The sequence below is a fragment of the Sporobolomyces salmoneus genome (assembly GCF_050403485.1).
Source record: "Sporobolomyces salmoneus JCM6883 DNA, S_salmoneus_JCM6883_v1_ctg2, whole genome shotgun sequence".
NCBI lineage: Eukaryota > Fungi > Basidiomycota > Microbotryomycetes > Sporidiobolales > Sporidiobolaceae > Sporobolomyces > Sporobolomyces salmoneus.
The window spans coordinates 201860-222330 of record NW_027481161.1 but is presented as its reverse complement, the minus strand read 5'-3'; the positions used below and the strand labels follow the sequence as shown (position 1 = coordinate 222330).

The 20471-nt window shown below is 52.1% G+C and overlaps 8 protein-coding genes across 8 annotated transcripts; 5 read left to right on the top strand and 3 right to left on the bottom strand.

The window, feature by feature from the left end:
- Positions 1 to 234: 234 nt before the first annotated feature.
- LPX1 (triglyceride lipase) lies at positions 235 to 1859 on the top strand (the record flags this gene model as incomplete). The annotated part of the gene is made up of 4 exons (XM_076628568.1): positions 235 to 676; positions 749 to 889; positions 966 to 1492; positions 1572 to 1859. 4 exons carry the CDS (start codon positions 235 to 237, stop codon positions 1857 to 1859), a joined length of 1398 nt encoding a protein of 465 aa, XP_076491304.1.
- A 205-nt stretch (positions 1860 to 2064) lies between these two features.
- On the top strand, positions 2065 to 4092 carry JCM6883_003596 (uncharacterized protein; the record flags this gene model as incomplete). The annotated part of the gene is made up of 5 exons (XM_076628567.1): positions 2065 to 2622; positions 2678 to 3224; positions 3290 to 3653; positions 3715 to 3776; positions 3842 to 4092. The coding sequence occupies 5 exons, from the start codon at positions 2065 to 2067 to the stop codon at positions 4090 to 4092; spliced, it is 1782 nt and encodes a 593-aa protein (XP_076491303.1).
- Positions 4093 to 4114: 22 nt separating this feature from the next.
- JCM6883_003595 (FMN-dependent alpha-hydroxy acid dehydrogenase) lies at positions 4115 to 6437 on the bottom strand (the record flags this gene model as incomplete). The annotated part of the gene is made up of 11 exons (XM_076628566.1): positions 4115 to 4320; positions 4390 to 4566; positions 4646 to 4800; positions 4961 to 5067; positions 5176 to 5322; positions 5394 to 5465; positions 5554 to 5765; positions 5823 to 5855; positions 5917 to 5942; positions 6012 to 6271; positions 6369 to 6437. 11 exons carry the CDS (start codon positions 6435 to 6437, stop codon positions 4115 to 4117), a joined length of 1464 nt encoding a protein of 487 aa, XP_076491302.1.
- Positions 6438 to 7030: 593 nt separating this feature from the next.
- JCM6883_003594 (small nuclear ribonucleoprotein F) lies at positions 7031 to 7569 on the bottom strand (the record flags this gene model as incomplete). Its single annotated transcript, XM_076628565.1, has 5 exons — positions 7031 to 7052; positions 7130 to 7147; positions 7223 to 7287; positions 7368 to 7487; positions 7558 to 7569. The coding sequence occupies 5 exons, from the start codon at positions 7567 to 7569 to the stop codon at positions 7031 to 7033; spliced, it is 237 nt and encodes a 78-aa protein (XP_076491301.1).
- Positions 7570 to 7680: 111 nt separating this feature from the next.
- JCM6883_003593 (uncharacterized protein) lies at positions 7681 to 8434 on the top strand (the record flags this gene model as incomplete). Its single annotated transcript, XM_076628564.1, has 5 exons — positions 7681 to 7774; positions 7840 to 7905; positions 7979 to 8073; positions 8137 to 8205; positions 8276 to 8434. The coding sequence occupies 5 exons, from the start codon at positions 7681 to 7683 to the stop codon at positions 8432 to 8434; spliced, it is 483 nt and encodes a 160-aa protein (XP_076491300.1).
- A 66-nt stretch (positions 8435 to 8500) lies between these two features.
- Positions 8501 to 9804, bottom strand: MAK32 (Mak32p; the record flags this gene model as incomplete). Its single annotated transcript, XM_076628563.1, has 4 exons — positions 8501 to 8623; positions 8691 to 8762; positions 8820 to 9322; positions 9438 to 9804. 4 exons carry the CDS (start codon positions 9802 to 9804, stop codon positions 8501 to 8503), a joined length of 1065 nt encoding a protein of 354 aa, XP_076491299.1.
- Positions 9805 to 10557: 753 nt separating this feature from the next.
- Positions 10558 to 18790, top strand: GLT1 (glutamate synthase (NADH); the record flags this gene model as incomplete). The annotated part of the gene is made up of 28 exons (XM_076628562.1): positions 10558 to 10793; positions 10860 to 10930; positions 10995 to 11489; positions 11557 to 13100; positions 13170 to 13362; positions 13428 to 13858; positions 13927 to 14032; positions 14099 to 14322; positions 14389 to 14586; positions 14647 to 14671; positions 14736 to 14869; positions 14945 to 14990; positions 15072 to 15296; positions 15369 to 15446; positions 15513 to 15756; positions 15817 to 15868; positions 15934 to 16583; positions 16641 to 16900; positions 16968 to 17027; positions 17088 to 17393; positions 17450 to 17572; positions 17638 to 17764; positions 17833 to 17930; positions 17999 to 18035; positions 18099 to 18281; positions 18344 to 18513; positions 18579 to 18675; positions 18745 to 18790. 28 exons carry the CDS (start codon positions 10558 to 10560, stop codon positions 18788 to 18790), a joined length of 6459 nt encoding a protein of 2152 aa, XP_076491298.1.
- Positions 18791 to 19542: 752 nt separating this feature from the next.
- JCM6883_003590 (uncharacterized protein) lies at positions 19543 to 20292 on the top strand (the record flags this gene model as incomplete). The annotated part of the gene is made up of 3 exons (XM_076628561.1): positions 19543 to 19649; positions 19712 to 19841; positions 19900 to 20292. The coding sequence occupies 3 exons, from the start codon at positions 19543 to 19545 to the stop codon at positions 20290 to 20292; spliced, it is 630 nt and encodes a 209-aa protein (XP_076491297.1).
- Positions 20293 to 20471: the final 179 nt, after the last annotated feature.

The following is a 20471-nucleotide window of genomic DNA, read 5'->3' as shown; positions in this document are numbered from 1 at the left end:
GGTGTCCGTGCGACCGCGGGAAGGAAGAGCTCGTGAATTTGAGTTTTTGGAATGCGCTCGTTTCCTTTCACAGTCATTACAGCGGAGCTCTCGCACACGCACCGCTCAAGCAGTGTGCGAAAGGATCGCCTACAAAGTCGGCAGAAAGCTTTGCGAAGACACGAAGCCGGATGAAAGCCGGTTTTCCCAGAAAAATTCAACATAGCCGGATAACGAATCTCTCTTTCCTTCACCATGACGGATCCTATCGAATCGCTAGCTCGTCCACAAACCGGCCCGCTCCTACCATTGCTACCACCGAAACCTCTGACCCGTTCACTCCCTCCTCTCCCCGTTCGCTCCCCACTTCCACAACTTCTTCCCGGTTGGACTTGCGAGACCTTCACCGTACCCGCCGCGTTCCCTCGATCGTACCCAAACAGTACGAAACATGCTTCAGAGCCACTCCATGATCCAACAGACGCGAAAGGAGGGAGATTAGATCCACAAAAAGCGTGGGATGAGTTGATCAAGCCTCAAGTCGATGGGTTCAACAATCCAGTCAAGTTGGACGATAAGGAAGAGTTGGAGAGACAGGAACAATTGGTGCTAGCGGTGAATCGGTATAGACCGCCAAAGGAGAACCGGAGGAAAGGATTGACTCTGGTTCTTTCGCACGCGAATGGGTTCTATAAAGGTCAGTTCTCTCTGCTCGTATTCGGCTGAAGAGCAGAGATTGACGTTGGCGCTGCTCGTTTGCGGCTTGCAGAAGTTTGGGAACCCATGCTTTCGCATTTACTGAAAGACCTCGAAGCGTCGAATTGTCTCCCGGTCGAGGAGATTTGGGCTCTCGACTGCGTTCTACAGGGAGACTCGGCAACGTTGAACGAGGACGTACTAGATTCTGTCTGTGAGTGGGTAGCTCAATGATCGGTTCTTCGACCTGAAATCTTCGAAAACTGATATGCCGAGTACCTCGCTCGCAGTCAATTGGGTTGATCACGGTCGAGATATCGTCAACTTCCTCATCTCCTACATCGATGCGAACCCATCATCGTCAGACTCCTCTCCTCTTCCTGCTCTACAGCCTGCTGCCGACATCGATCCGACCCTCCTCAAACTCGATAACGTTCCCTCGATTGCTCCCGGTCCTGCCTCGCCCGCACAACGAAAGTATCGAGACCGTCTCATTGTCGGGATCGGTCACTCTCTCGGAGGAGGAGGTACCGCATTCGCCGCAACAGCTTGTCCTTCCCTGTTCTCCTCCGTCATCTTCCTCGATCCAGTTCTCGTCGCACCTCATCACCCAGCTCGGTCTACTCGGCCCCTCGCAGGTGGCGCGCTGGTACGGCGACAAAAATGGAAGTCGAAAGAGGAAGCGTTGGAAGGGTTTCAGAAAAAAGCGTTCTTCAAAGCTTGGGACGAGGAGATCTTGAAAGGTTATTGCGAGTTTGGGTTGAGGGACACGGAAGATGGAGGAGTCGCACTCAAGACGACTGCGAGGAATGAAGCGGTGAGTCCAAGCCGAACTACCAGTCGAGCGAGTCGAAATCGCAGTCACTCATCGTCTGCTTTGTTCCCTGTCGCACTAGCTCACCTTCGCGGACGCTTCCGTCGTCGCTTCCATCCGCGCCAACACTCGCCTAGCTTCCCTCCCGAAATCTCTCCCAGTTCATTGGGTTTGGGCCGACGAAGGACGCTCAGTTCTCCCCGAATTCAACATTCAACAGCTTGTTCAGGAGCGGGTCCCTCATTCGACAATGTCAAGGGTTAAAGGTGCTGGTCATCTTATCGTGCATGAGAATCCTAAGGCCACGGCGACGTGTATTGGAGAATTTTTGAAGAAAACTTATCCTGCGAAAAGTTTGTCAAAACTATAGACCGTTTCTTGTCGTTATTTCGTGTCTTACCGGGGTGTCGTTGCAATAGCTTTACCTTCTCATTGTCGACGTTCAGAGCACCTGCGAGAGATCTGAAGCGATGCGCTGAATTCGAAAAGTTGGGTGAACAAGCTTCAACCTCTTTCCTCCCTCTCCCAACGACGCCCCTGCCTTCCAGCCAACGACCGACGGCTCAGACTCCTCCATGAGTTTCTCGACCTCGCCAGGGTATCGACCCGGTCATTTCTGGCTCGAAGAGCGTCATTCATCTAACTTCATCTATTCTCGTCGACTCGGAACCCTCGAGCAACGATTCGATATCGGGAGTCGTAGTAGTGGACAGTCTGATACGTTCGTCAAACTACGGCTTCATCTGAGCTCAACAGGGGAGGGGGATTCGCTCGATCGGACGGGTTGTCTCTCTCGACTCCTCTTAGCGTGGACTCGACTACGTGCGAAGCATCCGCTGTTGGCTGCGACGATACATGAAGATGAAGGGAGTTCGATGCCGGGTTGTCCAGCTCGCAGGTTCGAGTACAGACCACCTTCGACTCCGGATGAAGCGGTTCGACTCGCTCAACAATCGATGTTACTCGCTCGAGGGGAGAAACTGGACGATCGGATACGGGAAATACAGAGGAAATATGTGCTGAATGGGGAGAGGGTCTTGTTGGAGGAGACGGGATGCCTCGCACGGTTGATACTCGTTGAAGGAGAATCGGAGAGAAATGAAATGGGCTTCTTTCTTGTCATTTCTCATGTCGTGAGTCCATACTAAGACTCTGATGTGATTGTGAGCGCTGATTCTCTCAGAATAGATCTCGGATGGACTGTCAGTCTTATCACTCGTCAACGAACTCTTCGCAACCGCCTCTTCATCTCAATTCCTTTCCCCTTCCGGAGCTCCTACTATCCTCGACTTTGACTCTTTCGTAGGAGGATCTCGTGGCGTTGAGCCGTGGTCACTGTCACCAGAACTCCACAAAAGCTGGAAGACAACTCTGAGTCGAGATGAAGTCGTCGCCTCTTTGCCCCTTGCGACTGAAGATCACCTTCCTCCCCTACCGCTCGAGTCGACAACCTCTACAGCTCTGATCCAACCGACAGAAGCCCCGACGGACCTCCACGGCGCCGAAAAGATACTACACTCGCCGACAACGACCGCAAGAAAACGATGGTGTTGGGCGATCTCTCGCACGATCATCCTCGCCCGACAGAGACGGACACCGCACACGCTACCGTTTCCGAGGCTCGAGAATGCTTCTCCTCCACCGAAGATCAACACGGATTGGCAGTTTATTCGCTTCGATCGAACGACAACGGAGAAACTGATTCAGTTTTGCAAGCTCAATGGGCAGAGTCCGAGTACGTGCTTTCTCCGATCGCCTTGTTCTCATCCGGGGCTCTACTGATCTGCTCCTGCCTCCCAGGCATGCTACTTTACTCGATGATCGCTCTCGCCACATCAAACCTCTTCTCCTCCGTGCATCCTTCCAATCCTTATCACCCTATCCTCATCGGTTTCCCCTTCTCCGCTCGTCCCCTTCTCGAGAAATCGACACACCCATCTAGCGATCCTTCTTCAGATCTCGCCATTCGACTCACTTTCACTTCGATCGCACTACCCAACTTTCCTCTCTCGCTCGAGAAAGCGAATTCAGCGAGGGTACAAACAGCTATACTGAGAGGAGCAAGACTCGCAAAGAGTCAACTCTCGGAACGACTCGCGAATGACAAGGTTAATCGGACAATCAGTTTGCACGGCGTTGACGGAATCAACACGGATCGATTATTGTGAGTGTTCGTTTCTCCGACAGGCTCGAGAACGGCTTATCGACAAGCGATCACCCATCAGATTGCGCTATGAACAACCTCGACCGCCGTGGGAGGATCCGAAAACTTGCATCAACGGTTCTAGTGAGTTTCGCTCTTTCACATCCTCATCGATACTGAACTGACTCGTTCCCTTCTGTTTCCGCTAGTGATCGGAGACATCGATCGAATCCTACAGCGAGGATTCTCGTTCTCTTCCAACGGTTTCGACCTCCGCCTCTCCGACCTCGAGATCGGAACTCGGCTGCATACTGGCGAGGGAATGTTCTACGAGGGTTTCACATTCGAAGGATGCCTACAGCTCAGTGGCGGGTACGATAAACAACTCATAGACTCTCGGCACTTCTGGTCGATCCTCAATGGAGTGAAAGAGATTGGACAACTTATCGCAGGAGAATAGAGGACTGAATATTGATATCATATTACAATTTAGCCAAGACGGTCTTGACTGGACTATCGTAAGGTCCATTATAGATATCTTGTTCGAGTTCTGAAGCATTCACGAGAGACGGTTCGAGCTGAGAGAGTTTCGTCGATCCTACGAGTCGGACGTTTTGCGCGAGTTCGTCTCGGAGAATAGTGGCGACTTGATTGACTCCATCGTCTCCGAATGCGAGAGAGTACATGACTTTCAGGGAGTAGAGGGAAATGTATCAGCTGAGGAATCCTCAAGAGAGAACGGATATCCATATCTCACAAGGTCGACCAATTCCTACTGCTTTAGCTCCTAAGGCGAGCAGTTTGACGATATCTGTACCTCTCCTGACTCCGCCATCACACCAGATCTCGGTCTTGGAATCGAGGATCCAGGGTTCGTATTTACGAATCTCGAGCAGAGTCTCCAAACTACTCGGCGCTCCTTCCAGCTGTCGACCTATCGTGAGCGAGTGAAAGGTATGTGTCAGCCGGAGAACAAGGGCGAAAGGCTGAAACTGAAGAGAGGTTGGACTCACCTCCATGATTCGAGAGATAAATCGCCGAAGCTCCGTAATGAGTCGCGAGAGCAGCGTCCTCTGCTGACTGGATACCCTTGACGACGATCGGAAGACCTCCTGTAACTCGTTTCATCCAAGCGATATCGGTCCATTGTAGCGCGGGGTCCACGTAACTGAACATTTGCGTCGCGATCGACGTAGATGCGGACGAAGAGGGGCTGAGAAGCGGGTCAGTATCTCGTAACAGCGCTCATCCGGTTCCTAGAGAGGGAGGAACACCCGGAGAAGCGAGAGAGGGGGGAGGGTAGAGGAGCACGAGATAGGAGATCTCACCTTCCGAGAGTTTGGGCGATCCCTTGAGCGGCAGGGTTTTGCTGAGGTCGATCCGGAGCATCTGGAGCGGTAGCAGCTACTGCCTTCCTCATACTCGGGTCATCGGCCTAGAGAGCGTCAGGAACAGATAGGGGTACGAGCGCGGGGTCAGTCAAAGGGCTTTTCCTCTTCTGCGAGGAGGGAAGGGAAGACAATGAAGCAACGTCGAGACTCACAGCATCAAGATCGAGTTTCGTGCGTTCATCTCGCTCTCGTTTCCCTGCGACCGGCGCATCGACCGTCACGATGATAGCTTTGAACCCAGCTTTGACCACTCGTTTCAATTGCTCTTCTGTCTTCTTTCGATCTTTGTTGACGTAGAGCTGCGCATCCCAAAGCCTCGAGTCAGAACACCCTCTGTTGTTGAGTGGTCTGACGAGAGGACAGAACGCACTTGGTAGAATAGAGTCTGATCAGCGCCTTGAGCGGCCAACTCTTCCATCGAAACTGAAGAATTCGCCGATACCTGCTCGTCGTGATACTCTTTCACCATCAGTTCTAAGTACCGAGAGAGATAGAACCGATCCTCTACGAGTGGCGAAAAGGCGGCTCACAACGTAAGGAATCCCATACAATTTTGCTCCTCTCGCCAAACATTTTTCTCCTTCCGGATGTGCCAATCTCCCCATCGCAGCAGGTGCAATGAAGAATGGTAGCTCTGACTTGTGTCCTAGTATCGTAGTAGTGAGATGGACGGTCGAGACGTCTCGCATGACTCGGGGTCGGAGTCGAAGTCGAGAATAGGACCGTCGATTCCAATCGTGAGCTGTTGCAGATAGATTAGTCGTGCACGAGCAAGACGAGGGGGATAGAGTGGACTTACTGAGCTCGTCGTCGGCTGCTGAACGGTAGTAAGCTGTGAAAGAAGACGTTGGTCGATCAATGCTGCGAAAAAGAACGACGTTTTCTTGTCTCACCCCATGCTTTCGTCTTGAGCATTTGCCTATACTCGAACGTATCGTCAGCTATCAACAAACCTCGACCCGAGAGAGTAGAGTCAGCGATGGCTCACTCTGCGGCTTTCTCGAAATCGTCCAAATTCAAGCAATTGACCAAACTCGGTCCCTCCTGTTTCGATCTCTCCTCAACTTTCTCGACTACTTTATCAACCGTACTCATATCGACCGGTCCTAGGTGTTTGTCCTTTGGTAAATTGTTTTCAATCGTCCCCGGAGGATGAACTTCTTCGTAAGGTTCTGTCGCATCTTTTCCTGCGTATTTGAGGAGGATTCTTTGCCCGCCAGGATGTGGAAAGCCTGTTAGATCGTAGACCTGGCAACAAGAGCGAGGAAGGAGCGATTGAGAGGGAGAGAGAGAGCTTCATCAGTTGAGTGAAAGAGGGGAAGGTTTCTGGAGGGTTGCGGCTCACTTGACCGTTGACAATCATCCACAGATCCTCTGCAGTGTTGTGCTTCGCTACTTCTGCGCCATTCATCATCTTATGGTCGTCGAAGGGGCGAGATTTACTCTCTGCCGATTTCTGAAGGGTGGGGAAGAGCTTCACCTGAAAAGCGTCCTGCTTGGTCGTGTGTCGATACCAGACGTGTGTAGTGAGGAGTCGAGTACCGAGCTAAATAGTTGACGACGAAGAGACAGCAAGAAATGAGAGAAAGAGAAGCGGATGCAAACTTCCGATGGGAGCGCAAGCGTGGGGAACGAGCATCTGAGCTCGATCCTGGTGACTACGACTTCTCAGTACTACCTTGAGCACACAGAGAGAACCGCAGAGTCGGCTGCAAAAGCGCGAAGAAATCGCACAAAACCGCAAGCGCTTCTCGGGGAAATTTGGTTTGCGAGGGTGTATGATTACAACGGAGGACCCCCTTAGACACATTATCAACCTCTTCATGAACCCGGTCCCCTTCTATTCTACTCAGAGGCGGGAAAGCGGTCGAGGAGCGATTCTGTTCGTAGTGGGCGAGGTATTTTTGTGAAGAAGGCGAAAGAAACAGCGTCGAAGTCGGAGGAACGACAGCGAAGGTGACAGCAAGAGGTAAAGGTACATTAGGCGAAAGGAAGCGGGGAGTTGAGTTAATCCTCTGCTGCTCGAATACTAGAAATGAAAACGACGAGAGGTCAGCTTCCGACCGAGACCGCTCGAAAGCAGGGTCTCTTGATGTCAAGACGTACTGTAACACGTTATTGCATCTATCATACGAAGACGAGAACAGACTTCAGCGAATGTCACGGGAATCGACCTGGGAGAGCAAGGGCTTGACTTACCGAATGAAGACCTCTCCTAGGGATCCTACCGACTCTCCCTCTTGGTACTCCTCAGTGTTCGCAAGCTGTCAATCGCACGCACAGCGAGAGAAGAGAGGCGTGAGAATCGAACAACTCGTGAAGAGGAAGAGGATTCAAGCCGTACCTGTACGTTCATGTAGTTGTCGGTCGATACCATGTAGCCCTTGTAAGTCATGCCCCATTTCAATTGAACAAACACTTGTTTGCCCGTGAGATCGGCGAGGAAAGGTTTCGGGTTGATGGGCTGCAATTCATCTCTGATTAGCGCTTTTTGTCCGCGCCTGCGTGAACAGGAAAGAGTATAGAGTACTCACTTGAACAGACATGATCGTGCTTGATGCGAGGAAGTGGAGGGACGGAACGAGTTGAGGTTCGAGATGATGAAGTCGAGTCCTCTCTCTCCACAACTCGTCACGACTTTCGAGAACACCTCACGAATGAGCTCAGACGAAGAGGGAACTCGAGGAGGAGCGCGTGGAGCAGACGACGATGTAGCACTCCCGAAAGCGACTGTCAACAAACTCATTCAAGGTAATCCGAGGGCTCTCCGTCTCTAGAGCTTGAACGGTTCGGCTGATCTGATTACAATCCTGTAGAACTGTTACCTCCCGGTTTCGTCGCATCGAAAGAAGTGAAAGATTTGATGGCAGAATGTTGTAAAGGTACGCATTTGGCGCTCTCAACCAGGTCAGACGACAACTGATCCCGGTAATGAACTCCGAACGTGTACAATAGAGTTTGTGCTGGCGGTATCATCCGAAGCGAACGAGATTTGCGACAAGGAATCGAAAAAAACGATGCTGCCAGAACATATTCTCGCAGCTCTGAAGGTCAGTCTCTGCTCCTTCCAGGCTCGATTGTCTCAGAGCTGACCAAAGATTGTGTCGTCGTAGGCGCTCGGTTTTGAAGATTTCGTCGATGGTGTATCGGATGTGTTGAAGGACCACAAAGAACTCGCAAAGGTAAAACGCCCTTTCCCTCTCCCCTCTTGCTTCAGAGCGCTAACGCTTCTCTCGCATGTTTGACGATCAGGACGAACGCAAGAAGAAACAGAGCAAGAAAGCCTCAGGGATGAGTCAAGAAGAGATGTTGAGGATTCAAGAGGAGCTATTCGCGGCGTCGAAAGCGAAACTCGAAGCTGGGGTGAGTGGGAGTGGCGCGGCTGCTCCGTCAGAAGCGAAAGAAGAGTGAAGTAGGATCGTCTCGAGGTTGTTCTGTCTTTTTGTAGCTTGTCTTTTGTTTTGTTGTAAGGTTTTCTTAGTTTCGTCTACTCTGAAGGTTCGACAGCCGCTCTTTCGGAGAAGAGCCGTTCCACAGTTCATCTACGCCAGCTTTTGACTCGACTGAAGGGAGTCCGAATTGCTCAATGATGAAAGATGCCTGCGCAACAAGCGATTCAGTCAGACTCGGTTTGCGACGGCGCTAGGCTGACTCATCCTGAACTCACGGATACTGCTGCACACTCGACTGCCGTCCTGGCATCATCTGGATGTAGTACAAGTCCCGCCATCAGTCCTCCCTGCGAAAGCTACAAGTCAGCTTCTTTTTCGGGCAGTCGAATCGCAAGTGAGCTCACCAAGAACGAGTTCCCAGCGCCTGTCACATCTTTGACCTTCTTCTGTGCCTCAGCGTCATCGTAAGGGTAATAAGCGTCTGTCCAAAATCCTTTTCCTTCCTCTCCTCTCCTCACAGTGAAAGCTCCCCAAGCTCCCGATCGAATGATAACCAGGTCCTTCGCTCCGTCGTCCAAGAACCGTCTCGCAATCTGCTCGACACCAGTTTTTCCTCGTTCCTTGACTTGTGAAGGTGAGATGCCGAAGAACGAAGCGGCTTCTTCGTGATTTGGCGAAAAGATCTCAACGTTTGGTAGGATTTTCCGAAGTGAGTCGAGCTCTTCGGGAATACAGCGATCGGGTATAGGTTCGTAGACGAGTGAGGGTCGCCATGTTGATGTGAGCTGCGATTGAATGACGATGGCTCGGGTGGGAGAACACACGAAATGAAGATATTTGGCGGAATGGAATTGCGAGGGAAGATCTTGCGGTTCGAGTCGGACTCGCGGGGTCAAGTACTTGAAGTCTAGCAGCAAGGGCGAATGTGTAAGCGTGAATAGGACTCGCTCGGGGCTGAATGCAACAGTGTGGTCCCTCCCTCACGAGTCTCGAAAACTCAAGACAGTGTTTTTTGGACTCACCTCGATGTTCTCCCGTATACAGATTCAACGCTTTCGTGGTTTCCCCTTCCTTGTCTCTATAGATCCACATCTCTTTCCCAAACTCGTTCAACTTGGATTCGACATTCATCTCTTCCCAATCGTTCCCCTTATCTACGAGGATCCCGACTCGTGTCGGCGGGAGCCACACTCTGGATCCTATCATCGCGTACGTCCCGCCTCCACCTATAACATGTTCGTCTCGCTTGAGGAGCGTTGTAGATTCAAGTTTGTTGGATGATGATGAGGAGTCGGATTTTCGCCATTCGAACGTATCTAGGATGAAAAGGCCCAATGAAGCTACTGCGATTCCTTTGGGCGACATCGTGGGTCGCACCGGTGCTATCATGGATCGCACCGGTGAGGAGGTGCAGGAGGAAGACGAGCGAGTCGTCGGAGTCGCGAATTTTCGTAATCTATTTCGCAGGTCTAGCGCAGGCGGCACTCAGGCCTCAAGGAACTTTGATCCGTATCGCACGTAGGCTCGAAGCAGCTTGACTCCGGCTCTAAGCGAAATTGACCGTCGAATGGAAACGTGGGGACTTTTCGAGCTCAAATCTGTGGATTTTCCGTGACCAGGTCGACAGCCTACCTCTCGTAAAGTGCCTGTAGCTCCAGTTTGACCAACGAGCGAACGAGCGAAACTTGAGCGTGAGAGAGACAGATCCGGCGGAGGAAGACCGGCAAGATTCTCAAAGTTCGAAATTCTGAAGCTTCCTTCCCTTTCCCACCTCTCTATCGCCTCCCGAGTCGCCTCTGAGCAAAGATCCAGCAAGCCGCAACTCGATAGATAGAACTCAAGGTGAGCTCGATCACTCGCAAGCTTCCGATCGTCAGAGCTGATTCGAGTTCTTCTTCTTATCTCTCCCACTCCCCCATCTTTCTCATCCAACCAATTATCGGCGTTCGAATCCAACTCGTACCTTCCGGTGTCGATCAACTCTTTGCAAGCTCCTTCAGTACTCAGCAAGCAGCACAGTCAGTACTCGCTCTTCAGTCTCGATCCTCCCTTCTTCTCAAATAGCCACCCTTTCCCAGCTCCCTCCTCTTCCCTTCTCTCCTCTACCACCACCGACAGGCAGCTTCAATTCCGCCCCATTCTATGGCCCCAGACTTGTCTACTGCCTCCCTCGTCAACCATCAACGCAAATCCGTTTCGTTCAACCTCGAAAACAAACATGTCGTTCCGAACGTGAACGAGTCTCCCCTCGATCATCAAGATGCCCTCGACGAAGCCGAAGAAGAACACGCTTCTGGAGTACTCAGGGACTCCAACTTAGGTGGATTACCTGCGAAACAAGGACTGTACGATCCTGAAAACGAAAAGGACTCCTGCGGGTGAGTCCCTCTATCTTCTCACTGACAAAAACAGCATCAGACTGATCCAAATCTCATCCCGAACAGTGTCGGATTCGTCTGCCACATCAAGGGAAAGCCTTCGCACAAGATTGTCAGTGATGCGAAGCATTTGCTCTGTGAGTACTCAGATTCTACTCTCACAAAGTCCCCTCGTACTCACCTCTTTCTCGTTTGCGATAGGCAACATGACTCATCGAGGTGCCACCGGTGCCGATTCTCGAGACGGAGACGGAGCAGGAGTCATGGTCGGACTTCCTCACGGATTCTTCGTTCGAGAGGGAGAACGAGAGATCGGAGTCAAACTTCCCAAAGAGGGAGAGTACGCCGTCGGAAACGTCTTCTTCCGCAAGCCTGAACGTCCCGACTGGCGCCACGATCCTCAACTCAAGGCTCAACAAAAGACGTTCTCTGAAATCGCCGACAAACTCAACCTTCGAGTCCTCGGTTGGCGTCACGTTCCTACCGATAACACGATTCTCGGTCCCGCTGCCCTCTCTCGTGAACCCATCATCCTTCAACCTTTCGTCGTTCTGAAGGCCGCCTACGGAGCCGACACGAAGGAGAGTCAAAACGGGGAATTCGACGAAAAGTACTTTGAACGTCAGCTCTACGTTCTTCGCAAGCACTCGACCCACACGATCAAGCTCGAGACCGGATTCTACATCTGTTCCCTCAGTGAGTTTCTTTTGGTTTCCTGCAAATGTTTCGCTCTCAGGCTGAACTCTCTTTCGTCACGCTTCAGGCAACAAGAACGTCGTCTACAAGGGACAGCTCTCGCCTCCTCAAGTCTACAGTTACTACCACGATCTCAACCACGTCCTCTTCGCTTCTCACTTCTGTCTCGTTCACTCTCGATTCTCGACCAACACTTTCCCTTCTTGGGATCGTGCTCAGCCGATGCGATGGGCCGCTCACAACGGAGAGATCAATACGGTACGAGGAAACAAGAACTGGATGAGATCCCGCGAAGGCAACCTCGCATCTTCGAAATTCGGAGACGAACTCAACCTCCTCTACCCGATCGTCGAGAATGGAGGATCCGATTCGGCCGCGTTCGACAACGTTCTCGAACTTCTCGTCATCAACGGAGTCGTATCCCTTCCTGAGGCAGTCATGATGCTCATTCCCGAGGCGTGGCAAAACAACCCCTCGATGGAGAAGGAAAAGGCAGCCTTTTACCAATGGGCTGCTTGTTTGATGGAACCCTGGGACGGACCCGCTCTCTTTACCTTCTCCGACGGTCGTTACTGTGGAGCGAACTTGGACCGAAACGGATTGAGGCCCTGTCGATGGGTCACGACGAACGACGATCGAATGATTTGCGCTTCCGAAGTCGGTACGATTCAGATCGAACCCGAGAAGATCACTCGCAAAGGTCGTCTTCAACCCGGAAAGATGTTGTTGGTCGATACCGTTGAAGGTCGAATCGTCGACGACAAGGAACTCAAGGCGAACACGGCTCGTCGTCAACCTTTCGCGAACTGGGTCGCTTCTCAACTCCTTCGACTTCCCGAGATCATGGAGAAGGAACGCGCAAAGGGAGCTGTCCTCTCGGTCGAACTCGACGACACTACCGTCTCGACTGATCCTCGACTTCTCGCCGCCGGTTACTCGTTCGAACAATTCGACCTCCTCCTCCGTCCCCTCGTCAACGAGGGTAAGGAAGCACTCGGATCGATGGGTAACGACGCTCCTCTCGCCTGTATGGCCACAGCTCCTCGAGTTCTCTACGACTACTTCCGTCAACTCTTCGCTCAAGTTACAAACCCTCCCATCGACCCTATTCGTGAAGCTATCGTCATGTCGCTCGAATCGGCAGTCGGAAACGAAGGCAATCTCCTCGAAATGAGCGCCGGTCAAGCCCGTCGACTTCTCCTCTCTTCCCCCGTTCTCTCGATCGAAGAATGCGCCGCCCTTCAACGCCTCGAGACCGTCCACTCCGATTGGGCCGCCCGTACGATCGACATCACGTTTGACAAATCGGAAGGTACCGCCGGATACGAAAAGTGTATCGATCGAGTTTGCGCTCAAGTCTCGGAAGCGATTGAGGAGAAAGTTCGAGTCATCATCCTATCTGATCGCGCTGCCGGACCCAACCGAGTCGCGGTCTCGTCGGCTGCCGCTACGGGAGGAGTCCACCACCATCTCGTTCGCAACAAACAACGTACCAAGGTCGCCCTCATCGTCGAAACCGCTGAAGCTCGCGAAGTTCACCACATCTGTGTCCTCGTTGGTTACGGAGCTGACGGAGTGTGCGCTTACCTCTGCCTCGAGGCGATGCTCAAGGTAAGCTCGATTTGCATCCTCAGAAATTGTCTCAGATTTCACTCACACTAACTTTCGGCCATGCTGCAGCTCCGTCGCGAAGGTCTCCTCAAGGCTGACTTGACTGAAACTCAAGTCGTCGAGTCGTACAAGGCTGCCTGCAAAGACGGTATCAAGAAAGTCATGTCGAAGATGGGAATCTCGACCCTCTCTTCGTACAAGGGTGCACAAATCTTCGAAGCTCTCGGTCTCTCGGCAGAGGTGATCGACAAGTGTTTCGTCGGTGAGTCTCTTCTCGACTCCTCTAGCTACGTTCAATGTGGAAATTGACTCTCGCTCGATTCGTAGGAACTGCTTCTCGTATCTCGGGAGCGACTTTCGAAATGCTCGCACTCGATGCTCTCGAACTCCACGAGCGAGGTTACCCTTCTCGCGAAACCGTCCTTCCTCCCGGTCTCCCCGAAACCGGAGAATACCATTGGCGAGACGGAGGAGAAAGTCATATTAACGATCCCTCTTCGATTGCTTTTCTTCAAGACGCCGTTCGCGAGAAGAATCAGAAGTCCTACGACGCTTACGCGGCGAGTGCTCGCAAACAAGTTCGTGCCGTCACTCTTCGTGGTCTCCTCGACTTCAAGTTTGACCCCGAGGTGGAAATCCCCATCGAGCAAGTCGAACCCTGGCACGAGATTGTACACCGTTTCGTCACTGGTGCCATGTCTTACGGTTCGATCTCGATGGAAGCTCACTCTACCCTCGCGATTGCGATGAACCGACTTGTGAGCTCTTTTCCTCACATTTTTGTTTCGCTCTTAGCTCGATTGACTAAACTCTTGTCTTTTGATAGGGTGGTAAATCCAACACTGGAGAAGGAGGAGAAGATTCCGAGCGTTCTGATATCATGCCGAACGGAGACACGATGCGTTCCGCTATCAAGCAAATCGCCTCTGGGCGTGAGTTCATTTCTCTGCCTTTACCCTGAAGTTCGTCTTACTGACATACCCGAATCTGATTTCTAGGTTTCGGTGTTACCTCAAACTACCTCGCCGACGCTGACGAGCTTCAGATCAAGATGGCTCAAGGTGCCAAACCTGGAGAAGGAGGAGAACTTCCCGGTCACAAGGTGTCGAAATCTATTGCTCGTACCCGTCACTCAACTGCTGGAGTCGGTCTCATTTCCCCTCCTCCTCATCACGATATCTACTCGATCGAAGATTTGAAACAACTAATCTACGATCTCAAGGTTCGCTCAGTCCCTTCCTCTCCCATCGGAGTTTGTGAGCTAACTCTCGTCTAATCGTATTCGCAGTGTTCCAACCCTCGTGCTCGAGTTTCTGTCAAGCTCGTGTCGGAAGTCGGAGTCGGAGTTGTCGCTTCGGGAGTTGCGAAAGCTCGTGCCGATCACATCCTCGTTGCTGGTCACGACGGAGGAACGGGAGCTTCTCGATGGACTGGTATCAAGTATGCTGGACTACCTTGGGAGCTTGGTATCGCCGAAACTCATCAAGTAAGTCGCTCTGACAACTTTTTTCGCTTTTCTTGCTCACTTTCGCTTCTCTCCCCCTAGACTCTCGTTCTCAACGATCTTCGAGGTTAGTACACTCTCATTGACGCTTACCTGTGTCGTATCTGATCGCTGACGCATTTTTCCTGCAGGTCGAGTTACTTTACAAACCGACGGACAAATCCGAACTGGCCGCGATGTCGCTATCGCTTGTCTACTCGGTGCAGAAGAGTGGGGATTTGCCACAGTTCCGCTTTTGGCGATGGGATGCGTGTTCATGCGAAAGGTGCGGCGGTTCCCGTTGACTTCGTTGTCGAAAAAGCGAAAAAAGATGGCGATCTGACTTTTTGCTCTTCTACAGTGTCACTTGAACACCTGCCCGGTCGGTATCGCCACCCAGGATCCTTGTGAGTTTCCTGCCCTCGTCGTTGAACGCTCGAACTGTCTACTCGGGAATGGGTGACTGACCTTGACAATTTCGAAACCAGCGCTCCGCGCCAAGTTCACTGGTCAACCCGAACATGTTATCAACTACTTCTACTACGTCGCTGAGGAAATGCGTGCAGTCATGGCCAAGCTCGGTTTCCGTACTGTCAACGAGATGGTTGGACGATCCGATATGCTTAGAGTCGACGATTCCCTCCGAAACCCCAAGACCGCAAACCTCGATCTCTCGCCTCTTCTCAAGCCTGCGTGGCAGATGCGTCCTGGTGGTACGTCTCCAGTTCCTCCTTAGTCGACTGCTTGTCAAAATGCTCATAGACTTGTCCTCCCTTTTTCGTTAGTCGCCACGTACAAGGTCAAACAACAAGATCACAAGCTCTACCTCCGACTCGACAACAAGTTCGTCGACGAGGCTGAACGTGAGTCCTTCCGACGCGATACTTCACACGATCTTCGTAGCTGAAAATCCTTATTTCTTCTCGCAGCTGCGCTCACTCGTGGTCTTCCCGTTCGCATCGAATGCAACGTCGTCAACACCGACCGAGCTCTCGGTACTACCCTCTCGAACCATGTCAGCAAGCGATACGGAGAAGAAGGTCTCCCGAAAGACACGATTCACATCAACGCGAACGGATCTGCCGGTCAATCTCTCGGTGCTTTCCTAGCTCCCGGTATCACTATCGAACTCGAGGGAGATGCGAACGACTTCTGCGGAAAGGGTCTCTCTGGGTGAGTCAACAAGTCTCACCTCCAATGAACCGATCGAGCTAATCTTCGCCTCGCTTTCAGTGGTCGTTTGATCGTTTACCCTCCCAAGGAATCGACCTTCAAGGCTGAAGAGGTGAGTATGACTCTTTGGACAGTCGACTAAAGCTCTGAGACTGACACATTCTCCTCGCTTCACAGAACATCCTCGTCGGAAACGTTTGCTTGTACGGAGCGACGAGTGGACAAGCGTTCTTCCGAGGTATCGCCGCCGAACGTTTCGCCGTACGAAACTCTGGAGCGATGGCCGTTGTCGAAGGATGTGGTGATCACGGTTGCGAGTACATGACGGGAGGACGAGTCGTCGTTCTCGGAGGTACTGGTCGAAACTTTGCCGCCGGAATGTCGGGAGGAATCGCCTACGTCTTCGATGCCGCCAAGGACTTCCGCGACAAGGTCAACATGGAGATGGTCGAACTCGAAACTGTCAACGACCCTCACGAGATTGCCGCTCTTCGTTCGATGATCGAGGATCACAAGCACTGGACCGGTTCCGAGCTCGCGACTTCGATCCTCCGAAACTTCAACCAAGTTCTCCCTCGTTTCGTTCGAGTCATGCCCCTCGACTACAAGGCAGTCCTCGAAGCCGAAGCTGTTCGTACCGCCGCCAAGAAGAAGCGTCCTTCGATCGCCGCTCCCGGTCTCAGCAGCAACAACCTCGCCGCCTCGACTCCTCTCCCTCCCAAGAGCAACAACGAGCCCGCCGTCGTCGATCTTGAAGACTCGATGGTCGACGATGCGACTGCGAAGAAGCGCGTCGAAACTCTCGACAAGGTTCGAGGTTTCATGAAGTGAGTTCTGTCTCTCGTTCCATTTCGTGACCGTCACTGACCCTCCTCTTTGAACAGGTACAAACGATTGACCGAATCTTACCGCAACCCTCGCAAGCGTACTCAAGACTGGAAAGAGATCTCCACTCGTCTTTCGGAAGATGAATGCAAAGTCCAAGCTGCTCGATGCATGGATTGCGGTGTACCGTTCTGTCAATCCGACACGGGTTGCCCGATCGGAAACATCATTCCCAAGTGGAACGATCTCGTCTTCAAGGGTCAATGGCAAGACGCCCTCAACCGATTGCTCATGACCAACAACTTCCCCGAGTTCACTGGTCAGTCTCTTTCGCACCATCTTTCTGCGTTGTTCTCCCTTTCTGACAATCTCTTCGACGTACTCAGGTCGAGTTTGCCCTGCTCCTTGCGAAGGAGCTTGCGTTCTCGGTATCAACGAACAACCTGGTGAGTGATCTTCTCCACCGATTCGCTCTGTCTTCTCTGACCCCGCTCTCGCTCTATCAGTCGGTATTAAGTCGATCGAATGCGCGATCATCGACAAAGGTTTCGAGATGGGTTGGATGGCTCCTCGTCCTCCTCAATCTCGCACCGGCAAGAAAGTCGCAGTTATCGGATCCGGACCCGCTGGTCTTGCCGCCGCTGATCAGTTGAACAAAGCTGGTCACTCGGTCACCGTCTACGACCGAAATGATCGATTCGGAGGTCTCCTCGTGTACGGTATCCCTAACCCGAAGCTCGACAAGCGTGTCGTTCAACGTCGTCTCGATCTCATGGCCGACGAAGGAATCACATTTGTCAACAAGGCTCATGGTAAGCTCTCCGCTTTTAGTGACTGTGACTCTGTACTGACGCTCGATCGTTCGCAGTCGGTGTCACTCACGACATTAACGAGATCAAGGCTGAAAACGATGCTCTCATCATGGCGACCGGAGCTACCTGGCCTCGTGACTTGAAGATGGCGAACCGAAACCTCGATGGTATTCATTTCGGTGAGTCTTTTTCCGCTGCTGCTGTCGTTGATCGCATTCGCTTACCTCTGTTTCACCTTCGCTAGCCATGGAGTTCTTGCAAATGAACACTCGTTCCCTTCTCGACTCTCAACACGAAGATGGTAACTACCTCTCTGCGAAGGGAAAGAACGTCATCGTCATCGGAGGTGGTGACACGGGTAACGACTGCATGTGAGTTTCCATTTGGCGTTTGATCTTCCTCGGTCGAATACTGACTCGATTTCTTCTCGTTCGCTCAGTGGTACTTCCCTTCGTCACGGTGCCAAGTCGATCACCAACTTCGAGTTGCTTCCTCAACCTCCTTCCGCTCGTGCGAACGATAACCCCTGGCCTCAATGTGCGTTTTCCTCCCTTCTCCCTCGTCTGCGCTCGAACTCGAGCTGACCCTTCCGTCAACGCAAATAGGGCCCAAGGTCTTCCGAGTCGACTACGGTCACCAAGAGTGAGTCTTGCTGAACTCCTTTCCTCCTGAGTTCCGTTACTGATTTCGCTCGTCCGTTCACAGAGTTACCGCTCACTTCGGCAAAGATCCTCGTGAATACTCGATCTCGACTAAGGAGTTTGTCTCTGACGGCGAAGGCAAGATCAAGGGTATCAACACGGTTCGAGTCGCATGGGAGAAGGACGCTCTCGGTCAATGGCGAATGAGCGAAGTTCCCGGATCTGAGCAATTCTTCCCTGCCGATCTGTACGTCCTCTCTCTGTCGTGCTCTTCACTGTTCGTTGACTGACTCTGGATCATGCGAACAGCGTTCTTCTCGCTCTCGGTTTCCTCGGTCCCGAAGAGAGCGCGATCAAAGCTCTCGGTCTCTCTCAAGACGGTCGATCCAACATCAAGACTCCTGTTGGCAAGTACGCTACCTCTGCCGAAGGTGTCTTCGCTGCTGGTGATTGCCGACGAGGACAATCTCTCATTGTTTGTGAGTGTTCGAATTGCTTTTGTCTCTCAGGAGTTGTTCGATGACTGACCCTTCTTCGTCTCTAGGGGGTATCAACGAAGGACGAGGAGCTGCTGCCGAGGTCGACCGATACCTTACGGGCGACACTCGTCTTCCTAACACTGGATCGATCAAGGTTCGAACGTAAGTTCTATCCCATTACTCTGTCCGTTCTAAGCCATTTCGCTGACTCAGTCTTTGCCACGTCTATAGTTTCAAGGCGGCGAAAGCTAACAAACCTCTCGAAATCTCTGCTTAATCGCCTCGACTAGATGGATACCCAAAAAAGGCGATATCGACTCTCGCCAACCCCTTCGCCCTATCTCGTATTCTTCCCCACTTCTCTAATCTCGGTCGTCACTTGTTGTCTCTCGTTCGTCTTCTCGAACGTTTAGATTCATTCCCACTTGTTGTCGGAAGTGTTTCGATTCAAAATTTCCCTCTATTTTCCCTCACTTACTCGCTATTTCCCTCTCTCTTTCTTGTGGATTTCCCTTTTAATCTTTCCTCTTTCTCTATCGCTGTGCCCTCCTTTCGTATCTCGTTGTTTCTTCCGTTTTCTCTATCGAAGTTTTTGTGGTTATCCTTCGTTTTCTCGTTTCGGCGCTTGTGCAAAGTTCTCCTGTTTCGCGCTTCACGTCGTTCGCGGTATAGAGAGGATATGCTCATCTTGCAGATCAACAGAGATCTGTGCTCGAGCTCCCGTACGCCGCCCTCGCATCGTTCCAGCTTTTTTAGGTCAACCTCTCGAACGTCGAGTGGCAACAATTTCCGAGCGAGCTCTCGCTGCTATCAGGCGATCCCTGACATCTACTAGAGCAACAAGCGAGCCACGCGAGCGAAAAGTGACACGACTTTGGCGAGGAGAGGAGTGACTCGCTCCTTGCTCCCTCTCATCTTTCTTTCCTCTCCTCCTCTCACCTCCACCTTCTTCGCCTCTTCGGTTGCATCTGCCTGTTCTATCAGCAAAGCTCCCTGACCCAACAACTCGGTAACTCCACTACGTCAATGATGGAAGCCGTTCGAATCTTCTTCTACATCCTCACGATCCTCTCTGCCACCGTTACGTGGTGTCTCGCTGCCGCCTTCCTCGCTCTCACTCAGAACCGTTTCCGTCGGTACGTCCTCCCTTTCCCCTCCGCTCCTCCGTTTATGAGCTAACAGGAGGATGACTTTACAGTTTCTGGCGAGGGGACATCGCTTTACTCGTCTTCGGGATCCTCGCGATGCTCGTCTTGCCGTGTATCATGCTTCTCGGACTTGGATCTCGTCGTAGGAGCTTGACTGGTCCGACTGTCGCCGAAGCTCTCGTGAGTCGAATTCCTCTTCATTTAGATTGCGAGTGAAAGGCTGACTCTGTTCTGAAAGACGGTCTTCGTATTCTGGGCGTTATTCCTTGCGGGTACCGCGAAGTTCTCGAGGTCGTATCACGCAGCCGGCTGGGCCAGTCAATGCCGACTCGGATGGAATCTTTGTCCGACGGGTCGTGCCCTCCTCGCGTTCGGCTGGATCACCTTCGGACTCCTCTCCATCCTTCTCGTCACCGTGATCGTTCACGGTTTCATGCACGAAAGGAGGAGGAAACACGACGAACAACAAGCCGCGAACATGGCCGTTGGAAATGAAAATCGTCAAATCGATCCTCACGCCACGAACTCTCAAGCTACCGCCGTCGCTGGTAAACACCCACAAGAAGCGTCAGGAGGAGGAGGAATGTCTCAAGTACCCCAAGGGTATCCTACTCAACCTGTCATGGCCTGAAGAAACTACCTTTCGATTTCCTTTGTCAAAATTTGCTATCTCTCGTTGTGCTGTTTGTCTCTCCGTTTCTGTGGTCTCGCTGTAGATACCGTTAATACTGCTTTGTTTCTGAATGCACATAACTGTTGGACTACGACAGAATAAGACGAGAGATCGAGAAAAGGGTACGACATTTGAAA